At 40.6% G+C, this 22,600-nt stretch overlaps 2 protein-coding genes and 1 long non-coding RNA gene across 3 annotated transcripts; 2 read left to right on the forward strand and 1 right to left on the reverse strand.

Annotated features, from left to right (window-relative positions):
• The first annotated feature begins 5,036 nt into the window (after positions 1 to 5,036).
• Positions 5,037 to 10,096, forward strand: LOC135236244 (extracellular calcium-sensing receptor-like). The gene is made up of 6 exons (XM_064302503.1): positions 5,037 to 5,251; positions 5,340 to 5,610; positions 6,019 to 6,846; positions 7,071 to 7,295; positions 7,601 to 7,724; positions 8,574 to 10,096. Exons 1-6 carry the CDS (start codon positions 5,037 to 5,039, stop codon positions 9,476 to 9,478), a joined length of 2,568 nt encoding a protein of 855 aa, XP_064158573.1. The 3' UTR covers positions 9,479 to 10,096.
• Positions 10,097 to 13,507: 3,411 nt separating this feature from the next.
• Positions 13,508 to 14,255, reverse strand: LOC135236642 (uncharacterized). Its single transcript, XR_010324639.1, has 4 exons — positions 14,170 to 14,255; positions 14,062 to 14,084; positions 13,784 to 13,806; positions 13,508 to 13,594 (listed from the first exon to the last, which is right to left on the reverse strand). It is a non-coding gene; the product is annotated as an uncharacterized LOC135236642 (long non-coding RNA).
• Positions 14,256 to 15,171: 916 nt separating this feature from the next.
• Positions 15,172 to 20,874, forward strand: LOC135236641 (extracellular calcium-sensing receptor-like). The gene is made up of 6 exons (XM_064303119.1): positions 15,172 to 15,398; positions 15,485 to 15,761; positions 16,154 to 16,981; positions 17,366 to 17,590; positions 18,103 to 18,226; positions 19,121 to 20,874. Exons 1-6 carry the CDS (start codon positions 15,181 to 15,183, stop codon positions 20,023 to 20,025), a joined length of 2,577 nt encoding a protein of 858 aa, XP_064159189.1. The 5' UTR covers positions 15,172 to 15,180; the 3' UTR covers positions 20,026 to 20,874.
• The last annotated feature ends 1,726 nt before the right edge of the window (positions 20,875 to 22,600 follow it).

Genomic DNA, 22,600 nt, shown 5'->3' on the forward strand with positions numbered 1-22,600 from the left:
TGGCAAAAAGTGCCCACTTGTTCATAGGTCATACATAAACCAAAAAAATAAAATACCCCACTATTCATGGGAATGTGCAAGGAATGTCAGTTTTGGTTTTGTATACAATGTCCATCAGTCAGACACCTGCCTTCCAGAAACTAGAGTCCAGGTGGGGGTATTGCACCAAGCATGATTACTCAGCCAGGTAACTTCTAATATAGAATAGTATGGCATTTGGTCCATAGAAGATGATCCATAGAATTACCCTCTATATCACTAGATCAACTTTAAATAAAATTGTATTCTGTTACGATATTGACCTTAGGTGGCAAAAGAACAGCAAGCCAACCTCAACCTAGCCAGACCTTCATTTGAATGATTCTGGCTAAGCTATTCATAGTATTGGATTGATTGCAGACACCTTGGTCAGCAAACACAGGTGATTTGCTATGTTTCTGTTTTTTTGTCACCTCTTAGTTAACTATCTGCTTTTCTCCTGCACAATCTTTGTTTTGGTTTTTGTGTGGGCGTGGTTTTTCCTCTAACTCTCTCTCCCCTCAGCTGATCACTCTCACCTGTTCTGGCCGCATTCTCACACACTGGTTAATCAGTCATTTCATTCACCTGTTCCCTGTTTGCATGTTCATGCTCTGTTCATTATCTCTCATTTCACGCACCTGGTTTCCTTGGTATATATTCTCTGTCTCCCTGGTCTTCTTTGCCAGATTGTGCCTCCTGTTTACAATGCCTTTCCGGCGTTTACGCTCTAGTTTGTTTGACTCGTGTTTAGATCTTGCCTGCCGACTTTGATTTTGCCTTCTGATTTTGTACTTTTGCCCTGGTGGTTTTTTCTGGTTTTGATCTTTGCACGAACTGACTACGAGACTGCCTGCTGTATTGTGTACTTCCGCATTAAATATCTCCTATGGGAGTTTCGCCACACTATTGTTCGAGTCTGCATTTGGGTCCACCTCACTTTGACCCGTGACATGATTGTAACTAAATAGTAGGTGATTATCATGAAAGACCGGTCCCATGCATTGCGACATATTGTATGGGCGGCAAAACACATTATGAGAATAGTATGACTAGGTCAGCTAACATTACCTAATGTTTGATTTATGTCAGTAAACCTGACATTACTGCCCTACAAAGCCTAACTGCAGTAACTACGGAAAAGGGTAAAACTGAGAAATGGCTTAAAATGTTTTAACTGGCCAGCCAAATGGGTTATAGGTATATCAGTGATATTGCACTAATTGTACATGTATTCATGAGGTAATGTTTATGCCCAAAAACCATGATGGCTGATTTGACCTTTGACCCCAAAAATGTAGTTACTGCACTCTGCCTTTGCATTCTCTTTCTATGCATTGCCTGGGCATGCCTTCACAGCGGTCAGGATAAAAGAAAAAGTGGGTGGGACTGGTCAAAGGGGGTTCAATTACAGTAGAGAAGCAATGGTAAAATAAATTATGGCCCAAAATTGTTTGTAGTCACAGTAGTTAACTACACAAAAAATGGCAAAAAAAGTAATTTAACTACTTGAATCAGTATGCAAGTATGAATGCAGTTGAATTACCAGCAAGCTATTGCAAAATGTAGTTAAACTACTAGTTTAATTACATGTAGTTCACTACTCCCCAACACTGCATTTATGATATTGTGCATGAAATGTGAACTGTCAAAATATGTTTGACCTTCCTACAGAAGGGATTGGGGTAGAAGTTATCTCTGGCTATACACGTCTCGAGCATTAGATGTTGTCATTGCATTGGCATTAAGGTTATCTTTGCTTGTCTCTTTAAAATAGTCCAACAAATAATCATTTGGAGAAATGTCATAACCATTTGGACCATTTTCATGCTATTGTACATTTCAGGCTGCATAGCCAGGTCAACTTAAAATCAGCCTAAAATCAGTCTCTGAAGAGACATTAAGTTAGAATTTACAATGCCAGAAAAGAAGCACGCAACTTAGACAGAGTAACTTAGACAGGCCAGTTGTGTCTAATATATTATTTTACCCCATCAACTTTGCTTTGGTTCCAAAGAGCATTATGCAATGAAGTAGATTATAGCCAAACCACCCCATCAAAAGTATCTACTAAGGAAACTACTGACGTTCTTGCGGTGGTTGAGGAGGGAACTGTAAAGAACTCTTTAAAATACTTTAACTTTAAATGAGATCAGAGGATAGTTTCAATCAGCATTGTATGCAGGGGCATCTACGGGTGGGCTGGAGTGGGCATTGCTCACCCAGAGATAAGCCTTTCCCACCCAGAGGAATCATCTGACCATCCAATAAAAACTCACTGTTCTATCACTGTTATAGTTATTTTTTTGAGCATTCATAGTTTTCTGTAATTTTGTCATTGGTCATCAAAAAATGCATTGCTTTCCTATTGGCCATTTTGAAGGTGTGGGTGTGCTTAGTCAGTGCTGCTCCTTTACATTATTGCCAAACCACGACACTTCTTCACATGCCGAGCAGACATGGTTAATTGAAATACAAAACCTATTTGTAGCTAGCTGCTCTCAGCAATCCCATTAAAACTGTTAGTACCTTTGATTCTTGTTCATTATTTTCTCTGGTTCTTATAAGTTATATTAGTAGTCTTGTATAGTTTCACAGTTGAGTTTGCACGTTTTGCAAGCTGCGTGTTTCTTTAAGTTACCAGCTCACTTGGTGGCCACTGGTTTAGTGATTAGCCAGCTAGTTAGCCAGCATTTTTGTATAGCCGTTTCCGTGGATAAAATTGCATTATTAGTGTGGTTGCCTTAGGCAAACACACTATTATCGCACATATTAATTATTTATTATTATTCCACCCATTTTTTGGACCGCTACTCCTCCCAGAGTTTTCGCACCACATACACGTACCATATGTCAAATTGACCAGCTTCTTTGGGAATCGTGTGCTATTACTTTGTGGAAAGTTTCGCTGCACGGTTTTTGAGAAATATAAATTTTGGTTAATTTTTCCCATTGAAAATGAATGGGTAATGTGACGTCATACGTATGTGAGTTATGGAGCTAAGTTAAAGCATTGGTCGGCTTTGCACACGTGATGCAGTCCGCTCTACGTTTTTACCTGGTTTATCTACTGGGTATTCAGAACCCAGATACGGTGCATATCTCTCTTTTGTCGTAATTACAGAAAACACACATTCATGAACCTCAAATGCTTTACACCACAATTTAGATAAGACCATGACGAAGACGTACATGCACGGATTGTGTTGTTCAAATGAGGTTTCCTGGCGACTTAGCCACCAGAATGGATATAGCTGAATGCGGAAGTGAACGTGATAAAACGGTATTCCAAATGAAAAATTACAAATGAAAACCCTGTCAGCTAGGTATATCAGCAAACACATGGCTTAGGCATACCCAGAGGTCCTCAATAATAATAGTATGTCACAAGATATTACGCAAATTCGTTGACAACGTTTCGTCAGGTGCAGCGTCTTTGCTAGTGCTAACAAAGAGTGCATGCATTGAATGCGACGATGAAAAAACTTTCGGTTGACCTATAAAACGATTTCCCAAAACCAAAATTAGACGTGCTATACATGGTTAGAAAGCTTATGCTCTCACCTACTGAATAAACAAATTCTCAAACAAGCCAGACAACGCCGTCAACAAAACGTGTGCAGCAGCTTCTGGTCCGGTCTTACTCCAGAAAAAAACGTCAGCTTGTAATACCACACATGTTGCTTTGGCTGTTCTCGAACTTTGTAGTACAAACTGGCTTGATCTACACTTCATCGATCCAACAGGTGATAGAATAAGCTTTCTAACTATGTATAATATGTCAAATTTTACTTTTGTAACACCGTTTAATATCCCAGCGTATTGGAAACTTTGGTCTCATTAGAGCTACATTACGCATTCAGTCTTGTAGCAGGGAAAGCAACGCTTTCTCACCCCAACGCGTTTGCTAAAGTACACAACTCCACTTGCATGTTGTTGATTTGCGCAAAATCATATGTCAATCAAATTAATCTCCCTTGCCCTGTCTTGCTTTTTTTAAACAGTGCGATCACGCAGTGTAGACGTAGGGTTTTTCCAAGACCGTCTGAACATGCCAGCTAGCTGTATGATTCGCCGTCACTCGTCACCGCATACCACAAGTAAAACACTGAGATCTCAAGTCTTGATGAAAGGATAATTTAGCTCTGAATATATGTGTCGCAAATAAACTCGCTGCCGTGATGTTATAGCATGTACACAATACTCTGTCTCTGCTTATACTACAGAAACTGTTCCCTCTGTTCAGCACAAAGTCGACTTTGCGTTGGCGGCAACCACACTTCACAATTTCTGCAGGAATTGTCTAGTTATTATTATTATTGTTGTTATTATTATTATTATTATTATTACTATTGCACACTGTGCATGTCTCCCTCACCCATTGCAGCATGCAGTGTATCCCCACAGCACACCTGTGGTGTGCAGCCAATTACTTTATTGAAAACCTTGTTTATATTATTGCAAACATTTCGGAAATATGCAAATTGCACTCTCTGCAGTTCAGCTCTTGAACAATTAAGAGATCACTTCAACTTAAGAGATTCACAGCTCACGATTATGTGTCTTTTTCAAATGAAACTGTTGGTTTTCTTTCATGAAATTTTAACTGCACTTTATTTTAATTCCAAACAAAATTATTGTCATTTTATTGTATTGTATTGTTTTTACACATAGAATAATATAAAGTTAACAAGTCTATACCATAAATAAATAATAAAAATAATGTCTTTACTTAGGAAGGGTTCAGCAATCAATGTTGTGGAGTACCCGTGATTCTGAAAATATGGTGTGGTCTCTATATTCTTTTCCAGAGCTGTATTACTGAAATTACGGGAAATTTGTGTGCAAGCTGTTTCATTTGAGCTCTGTGCCTCAGCCTTGTTTTAATGGGATGAGCAGAGAGATGATGTCATCTAGTCTCCTGATGATCCTGAGGAGATGTAGAACATAATGTGATGGGAGAATAAAAAGCTGCTCCTCATTCAGCAGCGCAGTGTGTGAGGCTAGCCTGGCCAAAGATGACTCCTTTGGTGATGTGGCTTCTTTGTTATCCCTTATCTGTTTCTCCTGTTAACTCGAGCCCTGACCCAGCCTGTTCCCTGCTGGGCAAATTTGAGCCCAATTTCCAGGCTGATGGAGACTTCATCATTGGAGGACTTTTCCCCATGCATTACAGTGTTGAGCCACCAGACCAGAACTTCACTTACAAACCAGCTGCTCCACAATGTCAGGGGTGAGTTCACAGTGTTTTTGACAATAGTACATAACTGTTTGCTTTTCCAACAGAGTCATGTCACATTCTGCTGTTTGTCTCTGCTCAGATTTGATCCCAGATCTTTCCGCTGGGCCCAAACAATGAGGCTGGCTGTTGAGGAGATCAACCAGAGTCAGAACCTGTTGCCTAATTTCACTCTGGGATACAAGATCTTTGACTCCTGTGCTGCAGGTGGACAAAGGGCAGCTCTGGCAGTTCTGAATGGACCTGGTTTAGCCCAGAGTGCCATGTGTTCTGGCACTGCTCCTGTTTTGGCTGTTGTTGGAGATTCTGGGACTATTGTCTCCAGAACTTTACAGCCCTTCAGAATTCCAATGGTGCGTATATTCTATGAGATCTTATATAATTTTCATTCTGATATAGGTTACGTGGATTACTCAGTTACATGCATTGCCTCTATAAAGATTGACTAATAACCTCAGCTCCGCCTGGTTCTGTTGAAAATAGTTTTATTGTGTATTCTTTCTGATATTCAGCCTTTTTAGATTTTAGAACCACACATACAGAAAAAAGCATATAGTTTTGAGCATAGCTCAGTCAGACTTCAAAATATGTGGTTCTGGAGGAAGAAGACTCACTAAAGAAACAGTACCTTTTAAAAAAATATTTTTAATTTATTCTTTGAGTACAAATGTTCAATGAAAATAACTGAAAATGAATGAATAGTAATAAAAATAATTGAAATAACTTTTTTTATTATAACCCATTTTTTAAAACTTTTTCAGATTAGTTATTGTTCAACGTGTTCCTGTCTTAGCAACAGGAACGAATTCCCAACATTTTTTAGAGTAATTCCTAACGACGACTACCAGGTGAAAGCCATTGCAAGCCTCCTGCTCCGATTTGGTTGGACTTGGGTTGGTGTTGTCACTGAAGATGATGATTATGGGAGATTTGCATTACAGGGCCTTTTGAAGGAATTCAAAAACACTAGTGTGTGTTTGGCCTACCAGACAATGATTCCCAAAGTGTACAGTCATGAAGGAATCCTTGAAATCCTTGATGTGATGAAACACTCCACTGCAAGAGTCGTTATCAGCTTTGCTGCTGAAGGGGGGCTCTACCCCTTATTTAAAGAGTACATGGATCAGAACATCACTGGCATCCAGTGGATTGCCAGTGAAGCCTGGGTAACAGCATCAGTATTCGCAGGCAGTGAGTTCTACCCAATTCTAGGTGGCACCATTGGTTTCGCCGTCAGGCAGGGGCAGATCCCTGGTCTTAGAGACTATCTGATGAACGTAAACCCATTGAAGTACCCCAGTAACCCCCTGGTACACAAGCTGTGGGGTGCCTTGTACGGTTGCTCCCTCTACCCCTCCAGCAGCAGGGCCTTGGCCTCCTCCCAGCTGCCCCCCTGTTCAGGGCTGGAGCCCCTGCAGGAGCAGCACTCTGCCTACCTGAACACCTCCCGCCTTCGTTTTTCCTACAATGTGTACAAAGCCGTGTACGCCATCGCTCACTCCCTGCACAACCTCATCAGCTGTAAGCCTGGGAAAGGGCCCTTCCACAACTCCTCATGTGCTGATGCCACAAACATTCAACCATGGCACGTAAGACTTCACATTGAAATATCGATTGTAAATTTTTATTTATTGCATGCTATTTACATCGGTAATCAAATTAGACATAACATGGTATATACTGAGAAATACTTTATATTCAATATGAAATGTAATTCACTTCAAATTTGTACCACTTAAGTAGATAATTATTTCTTTTTTGTGAGGAATTTCTTGCTTCACTAAATGTGTACTATTACTGTTTTCTGTAAAAGCTTCAGCAGTATCTCCAAGATGTTGTCTTCACTATTTCTGGAGAAGATGTGGATTTTGATGCATATGGAGATTCAATTCCTTCATATGATCTGATCAATTGGCAAAGAGGAGCAGCTGGAAATATTGAGTTTGTCAATGTGGGTCTCTATGACGGTGCAAAGGATATTGGGAAGGAGTTATTTATCCAGGAGGAGGTGATCATGTGGACTGGCCATGAAACTGAGGCAAGCCATAAACAGTGCATAGTTTACCAATATAACTATCCACACATTTATTCTATGATATACAACAATATGTCAAATGTGTATTTTCCAGAAAATACCAGAACAAAACATATATTTGCAAATAACCAAAACAAAATCTTGAGGTAAATGCATGTGGGTGAGCTACCATGTCTATGACTTTAAGCCCAACATAGACATATTAATTTTCCAACAATTAGCAATAATTTCCAATGATATCAGAGCACCTTCTTGTGAACAAGTAAATGATTATGCAGTTACATCTGGTTGTGTTATCCCTCTTGCAGGTGTTTGTGTCTGTGTGCAGTGAGAGCTGTGCTCCAGGAAGCAGGAAGGCTGTCCGTCGTGGGCAGCCTCTGTGCTGCTTTGATTGTGTACCATGTGACGACGGCAAGATTAGCAAGGAGAGGGGTGAGGGCTCCACTCATTTTACTAAGTGTTATTTTCACTGAAAAACTGCACTTCTTTGGTGACAGTAAATTGATTGCAAATATCCAAAAAATGAATAATAACATGAGATTTCTAAAGCACTTGCAATGAATGTCATAACTATCAACCATCATCTGCTAATAGTGACAGTTTGCTTTTGCCACGTGTGCAATTTTTTATATGCATATGAATTTATTTCCTCCCCTTCCTGGTGGACTTAACTTTATCTTTGTGTGACACAATCCGCTAACATTAAATCACAACCACAACATAAAGCATGATGGTTTTCAGCAACTTAAAAAAACTTAGTATTTTTAAGTTGCTGAAAGCCACAATGACTTACAAATTAAAAATAGAAAAATAAAAGCTTGCTATAAGATACAATTCTTTTATATACATCAAGTCAATGATGTGGATAATGAATAGACTGTCATCCATCTCTGCCAGATAAAATCTGAGGCATCAGTGCTTCAAGGTGTGAGGGGTAGGCGCTGTTTTATAGGGAATTGTATTTTAATGGAAACCAGCATAATTCTATTTCTGTCTTGCGATTGCATCTTTTTCTTGTCTCGTACATAATTTTATTACCTCAAAAGTATAAATTTTGTCTGTGAATAAACTCTTTACTTGATTCCTTTCCCTAGGTAGATAGATACCTTGGTACTACTCCTGTATAAGCAATCCAGTTTTCTGGAATTGAATTTTAAGTTTCTCTTGCAATGATGTAGTATTCTTTCATGTATCTTTATTTTAGGGCTTAGGATAGTCTAATGTTTGACACTTAACATAATTTATGTAACAACCTCGGTGTCTATTACTCTTCCTCTTTAGATTCAATAGATTGCGCATCTTGTCCTGAAGATTACTGGTCCAATGCAGCCAGAACTGAATGCATACCCAAAGCGATTGAGTACCTCTCCCATGATGCAATGGGACTGATCCTGACTGTGATAGCTGTAGTCGGAGCCTGCCTCACCATCGCTGTTCTGGCAGTATTCCTCTACCACAGGAACACTCCGATTGTCAAAGTCAACAACTCAGAGCTGAGCTTCTTCATCCTGCTCTCTCTGACTCTGTGTTTCCTGTGTGCGCTGGTGTTCATTGGAGAGCCTACATCATGGTCCTGCATGGTGCGCCACACTGCCTTCAGCATCACTTTCTCACTCTGCATCTCCTGTATCCTGGGGAAGACTCTGGTGGTGCTGGCTGCCTTTACAGCCACCAGGCCTGGAAACAACCTCATGAAATGGCTGGGACCCAAACAGCAGAGATTCATCATCTCTGCCTGCACCTTTATACAAGTGATAATCTGTGCGGTGTGGCTGATCACTGCTCCTCCTTTCCCAAACAAAAACAATCAGTACCACCGGTCCAGAATAATCCTGGAGTGCAGTGTAGGTTCTGAACAGGCCTTTTGGTGTGTTCTGGGATACATTGGTCTCCTGGCTTCAGTGTGTTTTATTCTGGCCTTTCTGGCTAGGAAACTGCCAGGCAATTTTAATGAAGCCAAATACATCACCTTCAGCATGTTGATCTTCTGTGCAGTGTGGCTCGCCTTTGTACCAGCTTATGTCAGTTCACCAGGCAAGTTCACTGTAGCTGTGGAGATATTTGCAATTCTAGCATCTAGTTTTGGCCTACTGCTTTGCTTATTTGCTCCAAAATGCTACATAATTTTACTGAAGCCACAGAAAAATACCAAACAACATCTGATGGTGAAAGTTGTTACCAAATAAAACAATGATGTTTTTTGTAATACATTGAGTTGTATTTCATATTGGGATTTAGCGACACACATTCAGATATTGTTTCCTACTGAGCACTATAAATGTGAACACAGCAGTGAGGTTCCTTGATGGTTCCTAACCGCATTGTCGTTGAAGGAGCTCAAATGCTGTATGTACGGGTCGGGGATGGGGGGTGGGGCGGGGGTTGTAGAACCACAGTTAACACCCATTTTGCAACCATGCAGCAGCAGCAAAATTGCACCGGATACGCCACAGATGTTGATTTATTTATTTTGTTAGGCAAAGGAAAGACAACTGATATTATAATGCTTATCCTTCAAAAGACAAACTAAATCAATATAAACCAAAGATTGTGAAAAGGTCATTTTTTTCCACACAAGAAGACATTTCTCCTTGTGTATGTGTGTCTCTGTGTGTGTATGTGGGAGTGTGAAAAAATCTATGTATATATTGTGACAGGATCGGGAGATGGAGACTTCAAGTTGCCCCACAGCGTGCAATAAAACAGGAGATGGAATGCAGGAATATATATATATATATATATATATATATATATAATTTGACAATAAAATGTATATATATTTCACATTTTGTTGCCTCAGAGCTTGAAATAATGACATTTTTATATAGGAATTAATATTTCTTAAGTACACACCATACTTCACGCTGTCAAAAAAAAAAACAACATAATTACAACTTACATCCTGAGATACTTTCAATTCTAAAGCCATTTCAGAAGGAAAATGGCACCAGAAAAACCAACGCTCGCTATCTTATTCGAAATAACCCCAGAATGGATTTTATATTGGTGAAATGTAATTTTATTGAAATTGTAGCCAACCCCTGTATTGAAATTCTTATTGTTCAATTCCAATTTGCCCAGGTGTGATGCAGTGGAATTTTGAAGCCATGGGGAGGTTTGAAACTGAGACATTTTGAGAGAACATATTTAATTAAATGTAGTATCCCATAACAATATATGAGTATATGCATACAGTATATAAATTTTATTGTATGAATACGACTATATATTGGTTCATGTTGTTGAAGAAAAAAGATAACCCCACCCTAAATGTTGCACAGACGATGTGAGGGAAGCGGCTAATTTCTGACATCATAATAAAGCAAATAACTTATTTTCTGGAAAATTAGTGATTTATATCTTATTTGATTACACTATAGCATTTATGACATTGCGTATGAAAAGTGAACAGTCAAAATATGTTTTCTGAAAAATTGCCAAAATAGGTTTGACCTAAGAAGGGATTGGGGTTTAAAATTATCCCTGGTTATATGTCTCGAGAATCAGATGCTGTCATTGCATTGGCATTAAGGTAAACTAGAATTATTTCTTGAAATTAATAACATCCTAAGGGATAGCCAACATGGTTTTTGCAAGGGAAGGTCATGCCTGACAAACCTTTTGACATTCTTTGAGGAAGCTACCAAGTGGCTGAATGGGAGCAGGGCCTATGATATTATATACTTAGATTTCCAAAAAGCATTTGATTAGGTACCACATGACAAACTCATTATCAAAATGAGGACAGTAGGAACCTACAGGAGGCATTTCAGAGTGGGTTCAGAACTGGTTACGGGATAGAACACAGGGTAGCAGTAGGAGAGATCTTATCTGAGCAGGGTATTGTAGGAAGTGGAGTTCCAGAGGGATCGGTGCTGGGTCCACTGCTCTTCCTCATTTACATAAATGACCTTGACACAAACATTGAAAGTACACTAGTTAAATTTGCAGGTGATACAAAACTGGGGGGTTTAGCCAACAGTTTGGAATCTACTAAAGTCATCCAAGAAGATTTAAACACAATCCAGAAGTGGGCAGAAACCTGGCAAATGAAATTCAATATTACTAAATGTGAAGTTCTACATAAAAACATAGGGCAGGATTACTTTATGGGTGGTATAAAATTAGAATGCGCACATGTAGAAAAAGACTTGGGAGTTATAGTTGATCAAAGCCTATCAGGGTCTGGTCAAAAAAAAAAAGCCAACAGGATGCTGGGACACATAACCAGGAGTATTGAGTATAAATCTAAGGAGATCATACTCACCCTATGCAATACCCTTGTCAGACCACACTTAAGAGTATTGTGCGCAGTTCTGGGGACCGTACTACAAGAAAGATAAATAGGCGCTGGAAAAGGTCCAAAGACGGGCAACCAGATTGATTCCGGGTATAAAAGATAAGTGTTATGAGGAAAGGCTTGAGATGCTTGGCCTTTGCAAGCTTAGTTAAAGGAGACTTAGGGGAGATTTGATTGTTAATCCCTTTAATAAATTTAAAAGCCTCAAAGTGAACTAGAGGAAATTATTCAAGTTGAGTTTGGTTAGCAGAACGAGGGAGCAAAAATGGCAAAGGGTAAATTTCACACAGGCATTAGGAAATATTTTTTCACACAGAGAGTGGTTGATGTGTGGAATAGCTTGCCTGGGCATGTAGTGGAGGCAGAAACTCTGTATTCAAGTATTCAAGGCTATTCAAGGCCTTGATACAGTGTTAGATACCTAGCTCTTAGGTAAACTAAGCATTGAGTACCGTGGTGGTAGGAATAGACGAGCAGTGTTGGGCTGAATGGCCTGTTCTTGTCTTATGTTATGTTATGTTATGTTAATCTTTGCGTCTCTTTTTCAAATAGTCCAATAAATAATCATTCAGAGAAATGTCATAACCATTTGGACCATAGTCATGTGCATGCTATTGTACATTTCAGGCTGCATAGCCAGCTCAACTTAAAATCAGCCTTGTAAAATATCTGCATTGAGTGCAGATCTCTGAAGAGTCATTAAGTCAAAATGTACAATTCCAGAAAAGAAGCACATAACTTAGACAAAGATTTGGCAGTTGTGTCTAATATCTTATTTTACCCCATCCATTTTCTTTTGGTTCCAAAGAGCATTATTCAATGAGGTAGATTATGGCTAAACAACCCTATCAAAAGTATCTACTAAGGAAACTACTGACTTTTTTTAGCGGTGGTTGAACTGTAAATAGCTTTAAAATAATGAGAGGAGAGGAATGTTTCAATAACCAATTAGATGTATGTATGTATGATTATTATTATTATTATTATTATTGTTATTCCATCCATCCATTATCTATATCCGCTTATTCCTGGTCAGGGTCAGGTGTGTGGGTTTTTGGAGCCTATCCCAGCAGGCATTGGGCAAGAGGCATGAATACACCATGGACGGGTCACCAATCTATTGCTGGGCACACGCACCATTCACTGATGCACTCATGCCTATGGGCAATTTAGAGTCTCCAATTAGCCTTGCATGTCTTTGGACTGTGGGAGAAAACTGGAGTACCCAGAGGAAACCCACACGATATGGCGAGAAAGAACATGCAATTATTATTAATATCATTATTATTATTATTATTATTATTATTATTGCACACTGTGCATGTCTCCCTCTCCCATTGCAGCATGGAGTGTATCCCTACAGCACACCTGTGGTGTGCAGCCAATTACTTTGTTGAAAACCTTTTTTATATTTTTTCAGACATTTCAGAAAGATGCAAATTCCACTCTCTATAGCAGCTATATTATTATTATAGCGCCTCTGCGCTACCCAGACAAGCTGAGGCAGGGGACGTAACAACCCCACCCATAAGACAAAAAAACTATAAGGTACATTGGTCTTCTTTTGTTTTTTCTATCCACACAAACCGACAAGACCAAAACCACCACACAAAACCGCAAAAAAATAAATAAATAAATTGACTGGCGGCATGACCAGACGAACAATGTCCATGAATTTGACGTCGTAGGAAAGTCTGCGTGTGTCGGCGCAGGGAAGTCTGCACACGCATGCCGCAGAGAAGTCTGCACACGCACACTGCAGGGAAGTCTGCACACGCACACACGCCGCAGAGAAGTCTCACGCACGCACGCCGCAGGGAAGGCTGCGCACGCACACACGCTGCAGGGAAGTCTGCGCACGCTGCAGGGAAGCCTGCACACGCACACACGCCGCAGGGAAGTCTGCACACGCACACACGCCGCAGGGAAGTCTGCGCACGCACGCCGCAGGGAAGTCTGCGCACGCACGCCGCAGGGAAGTCTGCGCACACCGCAGGGAAGCCTGCACACGCACACACGCCGCAGGGAAGTCTGCACACGCACGCTGCAGGGAAGTCTGCACACGCACGCTGCAGGGAAGCCTGCACACGCACACACGCCGCAGGGAAGTCTGCACACGCACGCTGCAGGGAAGTCTGCACACGCACGCTGCAGGGAAGTCTGCACACGCACGCTGCAGGGAAGTCTGCACACGCACGCACGCCGCAGGGAAGTCTGCACACGCACGCCGCAGAGAAGTCTGCACACGCACGCACGCACACCGCAGGGAAGTCTGCGCATGCACGCCGCAGAGAAGTCTGCACACGCACGCATACCGCAGGGAAGTCTGCACACGCACGCACGCCGCAGGGAAGTCTGCGCACGCACGCTGCAGGGAAGTCTGCACACGCACGCTGCAGGGAAGTCTGCACACGCACACACGCCGCAGGGAAGTCTGCACACGCACGCACGCTGCAGGGAAGTCTGCACATGCACGCACGCCGCAGAGAAGTCTGCGCACGCACGCTGCAGGGAAGTCTGCACACGCACGCACACCACAGGGAAGTCTGCGCACACACGCCGCAGAGAAGTCTGCACACGCACGCACGCCGCAGGGAAGTCTGCGCGTGCACGCTGCAGGGAAGTCTGCGCACGCACGCTGCAGGGAAGTCTGCGCACGCACGCTGCAGGGACGTCTGCACACACACGCTGCAGGGAAGTCTGCACACACACGGCGCAGGGAAGTCTGCGCACGCACCCCGCAGGGAAATCTGTAGATCCCCGACACGTATCCCAGATGAGCCCCCATTTTGTTACAGCCGGCTCGAAAAGCCGCAACAACTGAGTCAAAGTGTATCAAAAAAACATTTATTAATATAAGTTACAAACTAAAACACAAACCAAAACAAACAAAAACCCACAAAGTTCACAAAACAAGAAAAGATCTACACAAAAACCATAAACCACACACAAAAAATTCCAACATGACAGCCCCACAGAAGATCCTCCCCAGCCTGTTACTGCAGGGCTTATGTTGGCCACAGGTAGGTGGAGGCAATCAGGCAATGAAGCAATTAGCCTCACCTGCACTACCCAGACAAGCAGAGGCAGGGGACGTAACGATTATTATCATTATTATTATAAAAGCTCTGGAAAAATTAAAAGATCACATCAACTTTAGAGATTCACAGCTTATGGTTATGTGTCTGTGTAAATCTAATTTCATGAAATTTTAACTACATTTGATTTTAATTCCAAACAGAAATATTGTCTTTATGTTGTGTTGTATTGCTGTTATCCAGTGAATAACATAATGTCTTTACTTAGGAAGGGTTCAGCAATCAATATTGTGGAGTACCCGTGATTCAAAAAGTATTGTGTGGTCTCTATATTCTTTTCCAGAGCTGTATTACTGAAATTACAGGAAATTTGCGTGCAAGCTATTTCATTTGAGCTCTGTGCCTCAGCCTTGTTTTAATGGGATGAGCAGAATGATGATGTCATGTAGTCACCTGATGATCCTAAGGAGATACGGAACATAATGTGATGAGAGAATAAAAAGCTGCTCCTCATTCAGCACCGCAGTGTGTGAGACTAGCCTGGCCAAAGATGACTCCTCTGGTGATGTGGCTTCTTTGTTACCCCTTATCTGTTGCCACTCCTGTTAACTCGAGCCCTGACCCAGCCTGTTCCCTGCTGGGCAACTTTGAGCCCAATTTCTACGCTGATGGAGACTTCATCATTGGAGGAATTTTTCCCATGCATTACAGAGTTGAGCAACTAGACCGGAACTTCACTTACAAACCAGCTGCTCCACAATTTCAGGGGTGAGTTCACTGTGTTTTTGACAATAGTACATAACTGTTTGCTTTTCCAACAGAGTCAAGTCACATTGTTGTTGGTCTTCACACAGATTTAACCCCAGAACTTTCCGCTGGGCACAGACCATGAGGTACGCTGTTGAGGAGATCAACCAGAGTCAAAACCTACTGCCTAACTTCACTCTGGGATACAAGATCCATGACTCCTGTTCTACATATGTACAAGCACAAAGGGCAGCTCTGGCAGTTCTGAATGGACCTGGTTTAGCCCAGAGTGCCATGTGTTCTGGCACTGCTCCTGTTTTGGCTGTTATTGGAAGTTCTGGGACTATTGTCTCCAGAACATTGCAGCCCTTCAGAATTCCAATGGTGCGTATATTCTATGAGATCTAATATAATTTTCATTCTGATATAAGTTGCCTGGGTTGTTCAGTTACATGCATTGCCTCTATAAAGATTGACTAAAAATCCCAGCACCTCCTGGTTCTGTTGGAAATTTGTTTTGTGTTCTCTTTCTGAAATGTAGCCTTTTTAGATTTTAGAACCACATATACAGAATGAGCTTTTCGTTTTGAACATAGCTCAGTCAGTGGTTCTGGAGGAAGAGGATTCACTAAAGAGAACAGTACATTTTAGAAAATTGTTCTTATTTTCATTTTACATTTGTACTAATGGAATAAATGAACTGAAAAATAATAAATTGTTACAAAAATAACTGAAATAACTATTTTATTGTAACATACTTTAAAAATCTTTTTCAGATAAGTTATTTCACAACATGCTCCTGTCTTAAAAACAGGAAAGAATTCCCAACATTTTTTAGAGTCATTCCTAATGACGACTACCAGGTAAAAGCCATTGCAAGCCTCCTGCTCCAATTTGGATGGACTTGGGTTGGTGTTCTCATTCAAGATGATGATTATGGGAGATTTGCATTTCAGGGCCTTTTGAAGGAAATAAAGAACACTGGTGTGTGTTTGGCCTACCAGAAAATCATTTCCAAAGTGTACAGTCGTGAAGGAATCCTTGAAATCCTAGATGTGATTAAGCACTCCACTGCAAGAGTCGTTATCACCATTGCTGTTGAGGGGGAGGTCTACCCCTTATTTAAAGAGTACATGGATCAGAACATCACAGGGATCCAGTGGATTGCCACTGAAGCCTGGGTAACATCACCATTATTCACAGGCAGTGAGTTCTACCCATTTCTAGGTGGCACCATTGGTTTCGCCGTCAGGCAGGGGAAGATTCCTGGTCTTAGAGACTACCTGATGAATGTAAACCCATTGAAGTACCCCAGTAACCCCCTGGTGCATGAGCTGTGGGGTGCCTTGTACGGTTGCTCTCTCTACCCCTCCAGCAACAGGACCCAGGCCTCCTCCCAGCTGCCCCCCTGTTCAGGGCTGGAGCCCCTGCAGGAGCAGCACTCTGCTTACCTGAACACCTCCCGTCTTCGAATTTCCTACAATGTGTACAAAGCTGTGTACGCCTTCGCTCACTCCCTGCACAACCTCATCAGCTGTAAGCCTGGGAAAGGGCCCTTCCACAACTCCTCATGTGCTGATGCCACAAATATTCAACCATGGCAGGTAAGACTTCACAATGAAATATCCATTGTAAATATTGGTTACTTTTTCAAAAAAAATTTAATAGAATTTCTAAATATGTTCTGACTAAGTGTCTGGGTATTGTTCAGATTTTATATGTGACCGACCCCCTGTAGAACCCATGGTACTGGTCTAAAGCTGTGAAGCCACTGTAACTGTTTTTTGCTGTACAGATGATTGCAAATTAACATTTTCACTTTATGAATGGCACTAAAGTAACATTGCATGCTATTCACATTGGTAATAAAATTATACACAACATGGTATATGCTGGGAAATACTATATATTAAAGTAGATAATTATTTCTTTTTTGTGAGGAATGTTTTCCTTCACTAAATGTATAGTATTACTGTTTTCTGTAAAAGGTTCAGCAGTATCTTCAAGATGTTGTCTTCACTGTTTCTGGAGAAGATATTGATTTTGATGCAAATGGAGATTCAACTCGTTCATATGACCTGATCAATTGGCAAAGAGGAGCAGCTGGAAATATTGAGTTTGTCAATGTGGGTCTGTATGATGGTGCAAAGGACATTGGGAAAGAGCTATTTATCCAGGAGGAGTTGATCATGTGGACTGGCCATCAAACTGAGGCAAGCCGTGAGCAGAGCATAGTTTATCAAAATTACTATAAACACATTTATTCTGTAATATACAACAACACATCAAACATGCAATGCAGGCAGTTCAGATTTGTTTAGATGGTATAATGTATTTCAGAAGTTTCATGCAACTGTTTTGTGAGACTTCTTTCCTGAAAAAGGTTTTTGCTTTGTTGCAGGTGTGTGCAGATTATATAGTGTTCATCAGGAAAAGCTATATTAAAATAATATAAACAAATTAAAATGGGTTAACTGTGAGTTTTTTTTCTTAATGTATATTTTCTAGAAAATACCAGAACAATACACATATTTTCAAATCACGAAAACAAAATCTTGAGGTAAATGCATGTGGGTGAGCTACCATGTCTATGACTTTAAGCCCAACATAGCAGACATATAAATTTTCCAACAATAAGCAGTAATTTCCAATTATATCAGAGCACCTTCTTGTGAAAAACTAAATGAATATGCAGCTACAACAGGTTGTGTTTTCCCTCTTGCAGGTGTTTGTGTCTGTGTGCAGTGAGAGCTGTGCTCCAGGAAGCAGGAAGGCTGTCCGACGTGGGGAGCCTCTGTGCTGCTTTGATTGTGTACCATGTGACGACGGCAAGATTAGCAAGGAGAGGGGTGGGGGCTCCACTCTTTTTACTAAGTGTTATTTTCACTGAAAAACTGCACTTCTTTGGTGACAGTAAATTGAGTCCAAATATACAAAAAAATGAACAATAACATGAGATTTCTAAAGCACTTGCAATGAATGTCATAACTATCAACCATCATCTGCTAATAGTGGCAGTTTGCATTTGCCACATGTGCAATTGTTTATATGCATATGAATTCATTTCCTCCCCTTCCTGGTGGACTTAACTTTATCTTTGTGTGACATAATCAGCTGACATTAAATCACAACCACAACATACAGCATGATGGTTTTCAGTTAAAGTTAGCATTTTAAAGTGGTTGAAAACTTTGAGCCACAATGATTTACGAATTAAAAATACAAAAATAAAAGCTTGCTATAAGATACAATTATTTTATATACATCAAGTAATTGATTTGCATAATGAATAGATTGCCATCCATCTCTGCCAGACAAAATCTAAGGCATCAGTGCAAAGGAAACCACTGTTTGATGGAGCAAAGCCATTACAATGTGTGAGGGGGAGGCACTGTTTTATAGGGAGTTGTATTTTCATGGAAACCAGTAGGGGATAATTTTCTTTCTGTCTTGCGAATGCATAATATTTTTCTTGTCTCGTATGTTATTTTATTACCTCAAATGTATTAATTTTGTCTGTGATTAAATTCTTTACTTGATTCCTTTCCCCATGTAGATATATACCTTGGTACTACTCCTGTATAAGCAATACAGTTTTCTTGAAATTGAATTTCAAGTTTCTCATAGTGCAGTGATTTAGTATTCATTCATGTATCTTTATTTTAGGTATTAGGATAGTCTAATGTTTGACACTTAACATAATTTATGTAACAACCTCGGTGTCTATTACTCTTCCTCTTTAGATTCAATAGATTGCACATCTTGTCCTGAAGATTACTGGTCCAATGCAGCCCGAACTGAATGCATACCCAAAGCGATTGAGTACCTCTCCCATGATGCAATGGGACTGACCCTGACTGTGGTAGCCGTAGTCGGAGCCTGCCTCACCATCGCTGTTCTGGCAGTATTCCTCTACCACAGGAACACTCCGATTGTCAAAGTCAACAACTCAGAGCTGAGCTTCTTCATCCTGCTCTCTCTGACTCTGTGTTTCCTGTGTGCGCTGGTGTTCATTGGAGAGCCTACATCATGGTCCTGCATGCTGCGCCACACTGCCTTCAGCATCACTTTCTCACTCTGCATCTCCTGTATCCTGGGGAAGACTCTGGTGGTGCTGGCTGCCTTTACAGCCACCAGGCCTGGAAACAACCTCATGAAATGGCTGGGACCCAAACAGCAGAGATTTATCATCTCTGCCTGCACCTTCATACAAGTGATAATCTGTGCAGTATGGCTGATCACTGCTCCTCCTTTCCCAAACAAAAACACCCAGTACCACTGGTCCAGAATAATCCTGGAGTGTAGTGTGGGTTCTGAACAGGCCTTCTGGTGTGTTCTGGGATACATTGGTCTCCTGGCTGCTCTGTGTTTTATTCTAGCCTTTCTGGCCAGGAAGCTGCCAGGCAATTTTAATGAAGCCAAATACATCACCTTCAGCATGCTGATCTTCTGTGCAGTGTGGCTCGCCTTTGTCCCTGCATATATCAGCTCACCTGGAAAGTTCACTGTAGCTGTGGAGATATTTGCAATTCTAGCTTCTAGTTTTGGCCTACTGCTTTGCTTATTTGCTCCAAAATGCTACATCATTTTACTGAAGCCACAGAAAAATACAAAACAACATCTGATGGGAAGAGTTGTTACCAAATAAAACAATGATGTTTTCTGTAAGAAATTGAGCTGTATTCCATATTTGGATTCAGATATTCAGATTCAGATATTGCTGTGGTATTGTTTCCTACTAAGCACTGTAAATACAAACAGAGCAACAAGGTTCCTTGATGATTTTTAACTGCATTTACAGTGCCTTTGAAGGAGCTCAAAACCTGTATGTAAGGTTTGGGACAGGGGGCTGGGGGCAGAACCTCAGATTACACCAATGTTCCAAACATGCAGCAGCAGCCAAATTGCACCTGAACAGTCACAGATGTTTTCATTTATGTATTTTGTTAGGCAAAGCAGGGGTAACTGATATTATAATGCTTACCCTTCAAAAGGCAAACCAAATCAATATGATACAAAGATTGTGAAAAGGTCCTTATCGCACAAGAGAACATGTGCGCCTGTGTATGTGCGTGCCTCTGTGTGTATGTGGCTGTGTGAAAAAAAAGCATAATGACAGCTTACATCCTGTAGGACTTTACATTCTAGAGCCGTTTCAGAAGCAAAATGGCACCATAAAAACCAACACTTGCTATCATATTCAAAATTAACCCTAGAAGGGATTTTGTAGTTTGGAATTTTAAAGCCACGAGGCCACTGGATTTGAAACTGAGACATTTTGGCACACAGCATTTTGAGAGAACATATTTGATTAAATGTTACATCCTATTACAATATATACAAGCAAATTAATATAGTATATTTGTCTTACTGTATGAATACGACTAAATATTGGTTCATGTTGTTGAAGAAAAAAGATAACCCCACCCTAAAAGTTGCACTGACGATGTGAGGGAAGAGGCTAATTTTTGACATCATAATAAAGCAACTGACTTATTTTCAGGCAAATTAGTCAGTTAATTAGTAAATTGAGTTATGTGTTGTTATTTGATTATACTGTTGCATTTATGCAGTGTTGGGGAAGCTACTTTGAAAGCATAGCTTTGCAAGCTACCAACTACTTCACACTGGAAGAAGTTGAACTACAGCAAAACAACCCTAGGGAGTAATCTAGTTTGGTTAATTAAAGCTTCTCAGAAAAAGTAGTTCGAACTACTTCGGAAAAAAAAAGATCAAATTGACAATGTACATGTGATACGAAATTATAACAAAATATAATACAAAAAAGTCACATGCCAGCAAAAAATGCTACTCAATTGAGTTCATTGCAAAACGTGCCCTCTTGTTCATAGGTCATACATAAACCAAAAAAATAAAATACCCCACTATTCATGGGAAAGTGCAAGGAATGTCAGCTTTGGTTTTGTATACAATGTCCATCAGTCAGACACCTGCCTTCCAGAAACTAGAGTCCAGGTGGGGGGCATTGCACCAATCAGGATTACTCAGTTAGCCAGGTAACTTCTAATATAGAATAGCATGACATTTGGTCCATAGATGGTCCATAGAATTACCCTCTATATCACTAGATCACTTTAAATAAAATTGTATTCTGTTACAATATTGACCTTAGGTGGCAAAAGAACAGCAAGCCAACTTCAGCCTAGCCAGACCTTCATTTGAATGATTCTGGCTAAGCTATTCATAGTATTGGATTGATTGCAGACACCTTGTTCAGCAAACACAGGTGATTGTAATCAAATAGTAGGTGATTATCATGAAAGACCAGTCCCGTGCATTGCGACATATTGTATGGGCGGAGAAACACATTATGAGAGTAGTATGACTTGGTCAGCTAACGTTAGCTAATGTTTGCTTTATGTCAGTAAACCTGACATCAGCTGGTTAGCGACATGTTCATTTTTGATAAAACATAATTGCTGTCAGATGAATTAACGCTACAGACTTTATTTAATTAGACTAACGTTAACGTTCACTGAATTAAATCACTTGCCTGTATGTAACATTACAATGTGGCTAACTTATCTAAACTTTGCTAAATTGGCTAGCAAAGTCAATGTTAATACACTCACCTTTATATGTGTTCTTAGATTTGTGTTTGATGTTTTTGCAGCAGAGAGTGTATTACTCTCGGCTTGCATAGCTCACAAGTAAAAACGGAGGTTTTGTTGATGGAGCTAGTCAGTGTCATGTGTTTGTTTAAGTATGGCCATGGTGATTCTTCCTCAGGCTGAGATTTGGGAGGTTTATCCATGATGACCCTGTCGCTGTGTGAGCACTGAGCAACTCCCGCACTTTTGCACATGCACTACACAAAGGTCAAGTGTGTGGTGGTGGCTGCCTGACGAATGCATTGCCTGGGCATGCCTTCACAGCGGTCAGGATGAAAGAAAAAGGGGACGGGGCTGGTCAAAGGGGGTTCCATTACAGTAGAGAAGCAATGGTAAAATAAAAATAAAAAATCATTCCTTTCTTTTATGGCCCAAAATTGTTTGTAGTTTCAGTAGTTAACTACACAAAAAATGGCAAAAAAGTAATTTAACTACTTGAATCAGTATGCAAGTATGAATGTAGTTGAATTACCAGCTAGCTACTACAAAATGTAGTTAAAGTTACAAACTCGAAGATTTCAGTTTCGCTCTCTTTGGCGGTACCAATGGCGAGAAGCGGTAATTGCAGGTGTGTTTTTGGACCTCACTTCC

The sequence above is a fragment of the Anguilla rostrata genome, chromosome 12, assembly GCF_018555375.3.
Source record: "Anguilla rostrata isolate EN2019 chromosome 12, ASM1855537v3, whole genome shotgun sequence".
In the NCBI taxonomy this organism is placed as follows: Eukaryota; Metazoa; Chordata; class Actinopteri; order Anguilliformes; family Anguillidae; genus Anguilla; species Anguilla rostrata.

Bases quoted from the DNA above. Each gene is read 5' to 3' on its own strand.
- LOC135236641 (XM_064303119.1), top strand. From the start codon at position 15,181: ATGACTCCTCTGGTGATGTGGCTTCTTTGTTACCCCTTATCTGTTGCC. The intron at 15,399-15,484 runs GTGAGTTCACTG...GTCTTCACACAG, and splicing joins GCTGCTCCACAATTTCAGGG to ATTTAACCCCAGAACTTTCC. The intron at 16,982-17,365 runs GTAAGACTTCAC...TTTCTGTAAAAG, and splicing joins CAAATATTCAACCATGGCAG to GTTCAGCAGTATCTTCAAGA.
- LOC135236244 (XM_064302503.1), top strand. From the start codon at position 5,037: ATGACTCCTTTGGTGATGTGGCTTCTTTGTTATCCCTTATCTGTTTCT. The intron at 6,847-7,070 runs GTAAGACTTCAC...TTTCTGTAAAAG, and splicing joins CAAACATTCAACCATGGCAC to CTTCAGCAGTATCTCCAAGA. The intron at 7,296-7,600 runs GCAAGCCATAAA...TCCCTCTTGCAG, and splicing joins GGACTGGCCATGAAACTGAG to GTGTTTGTGTCTGTGTGCAG.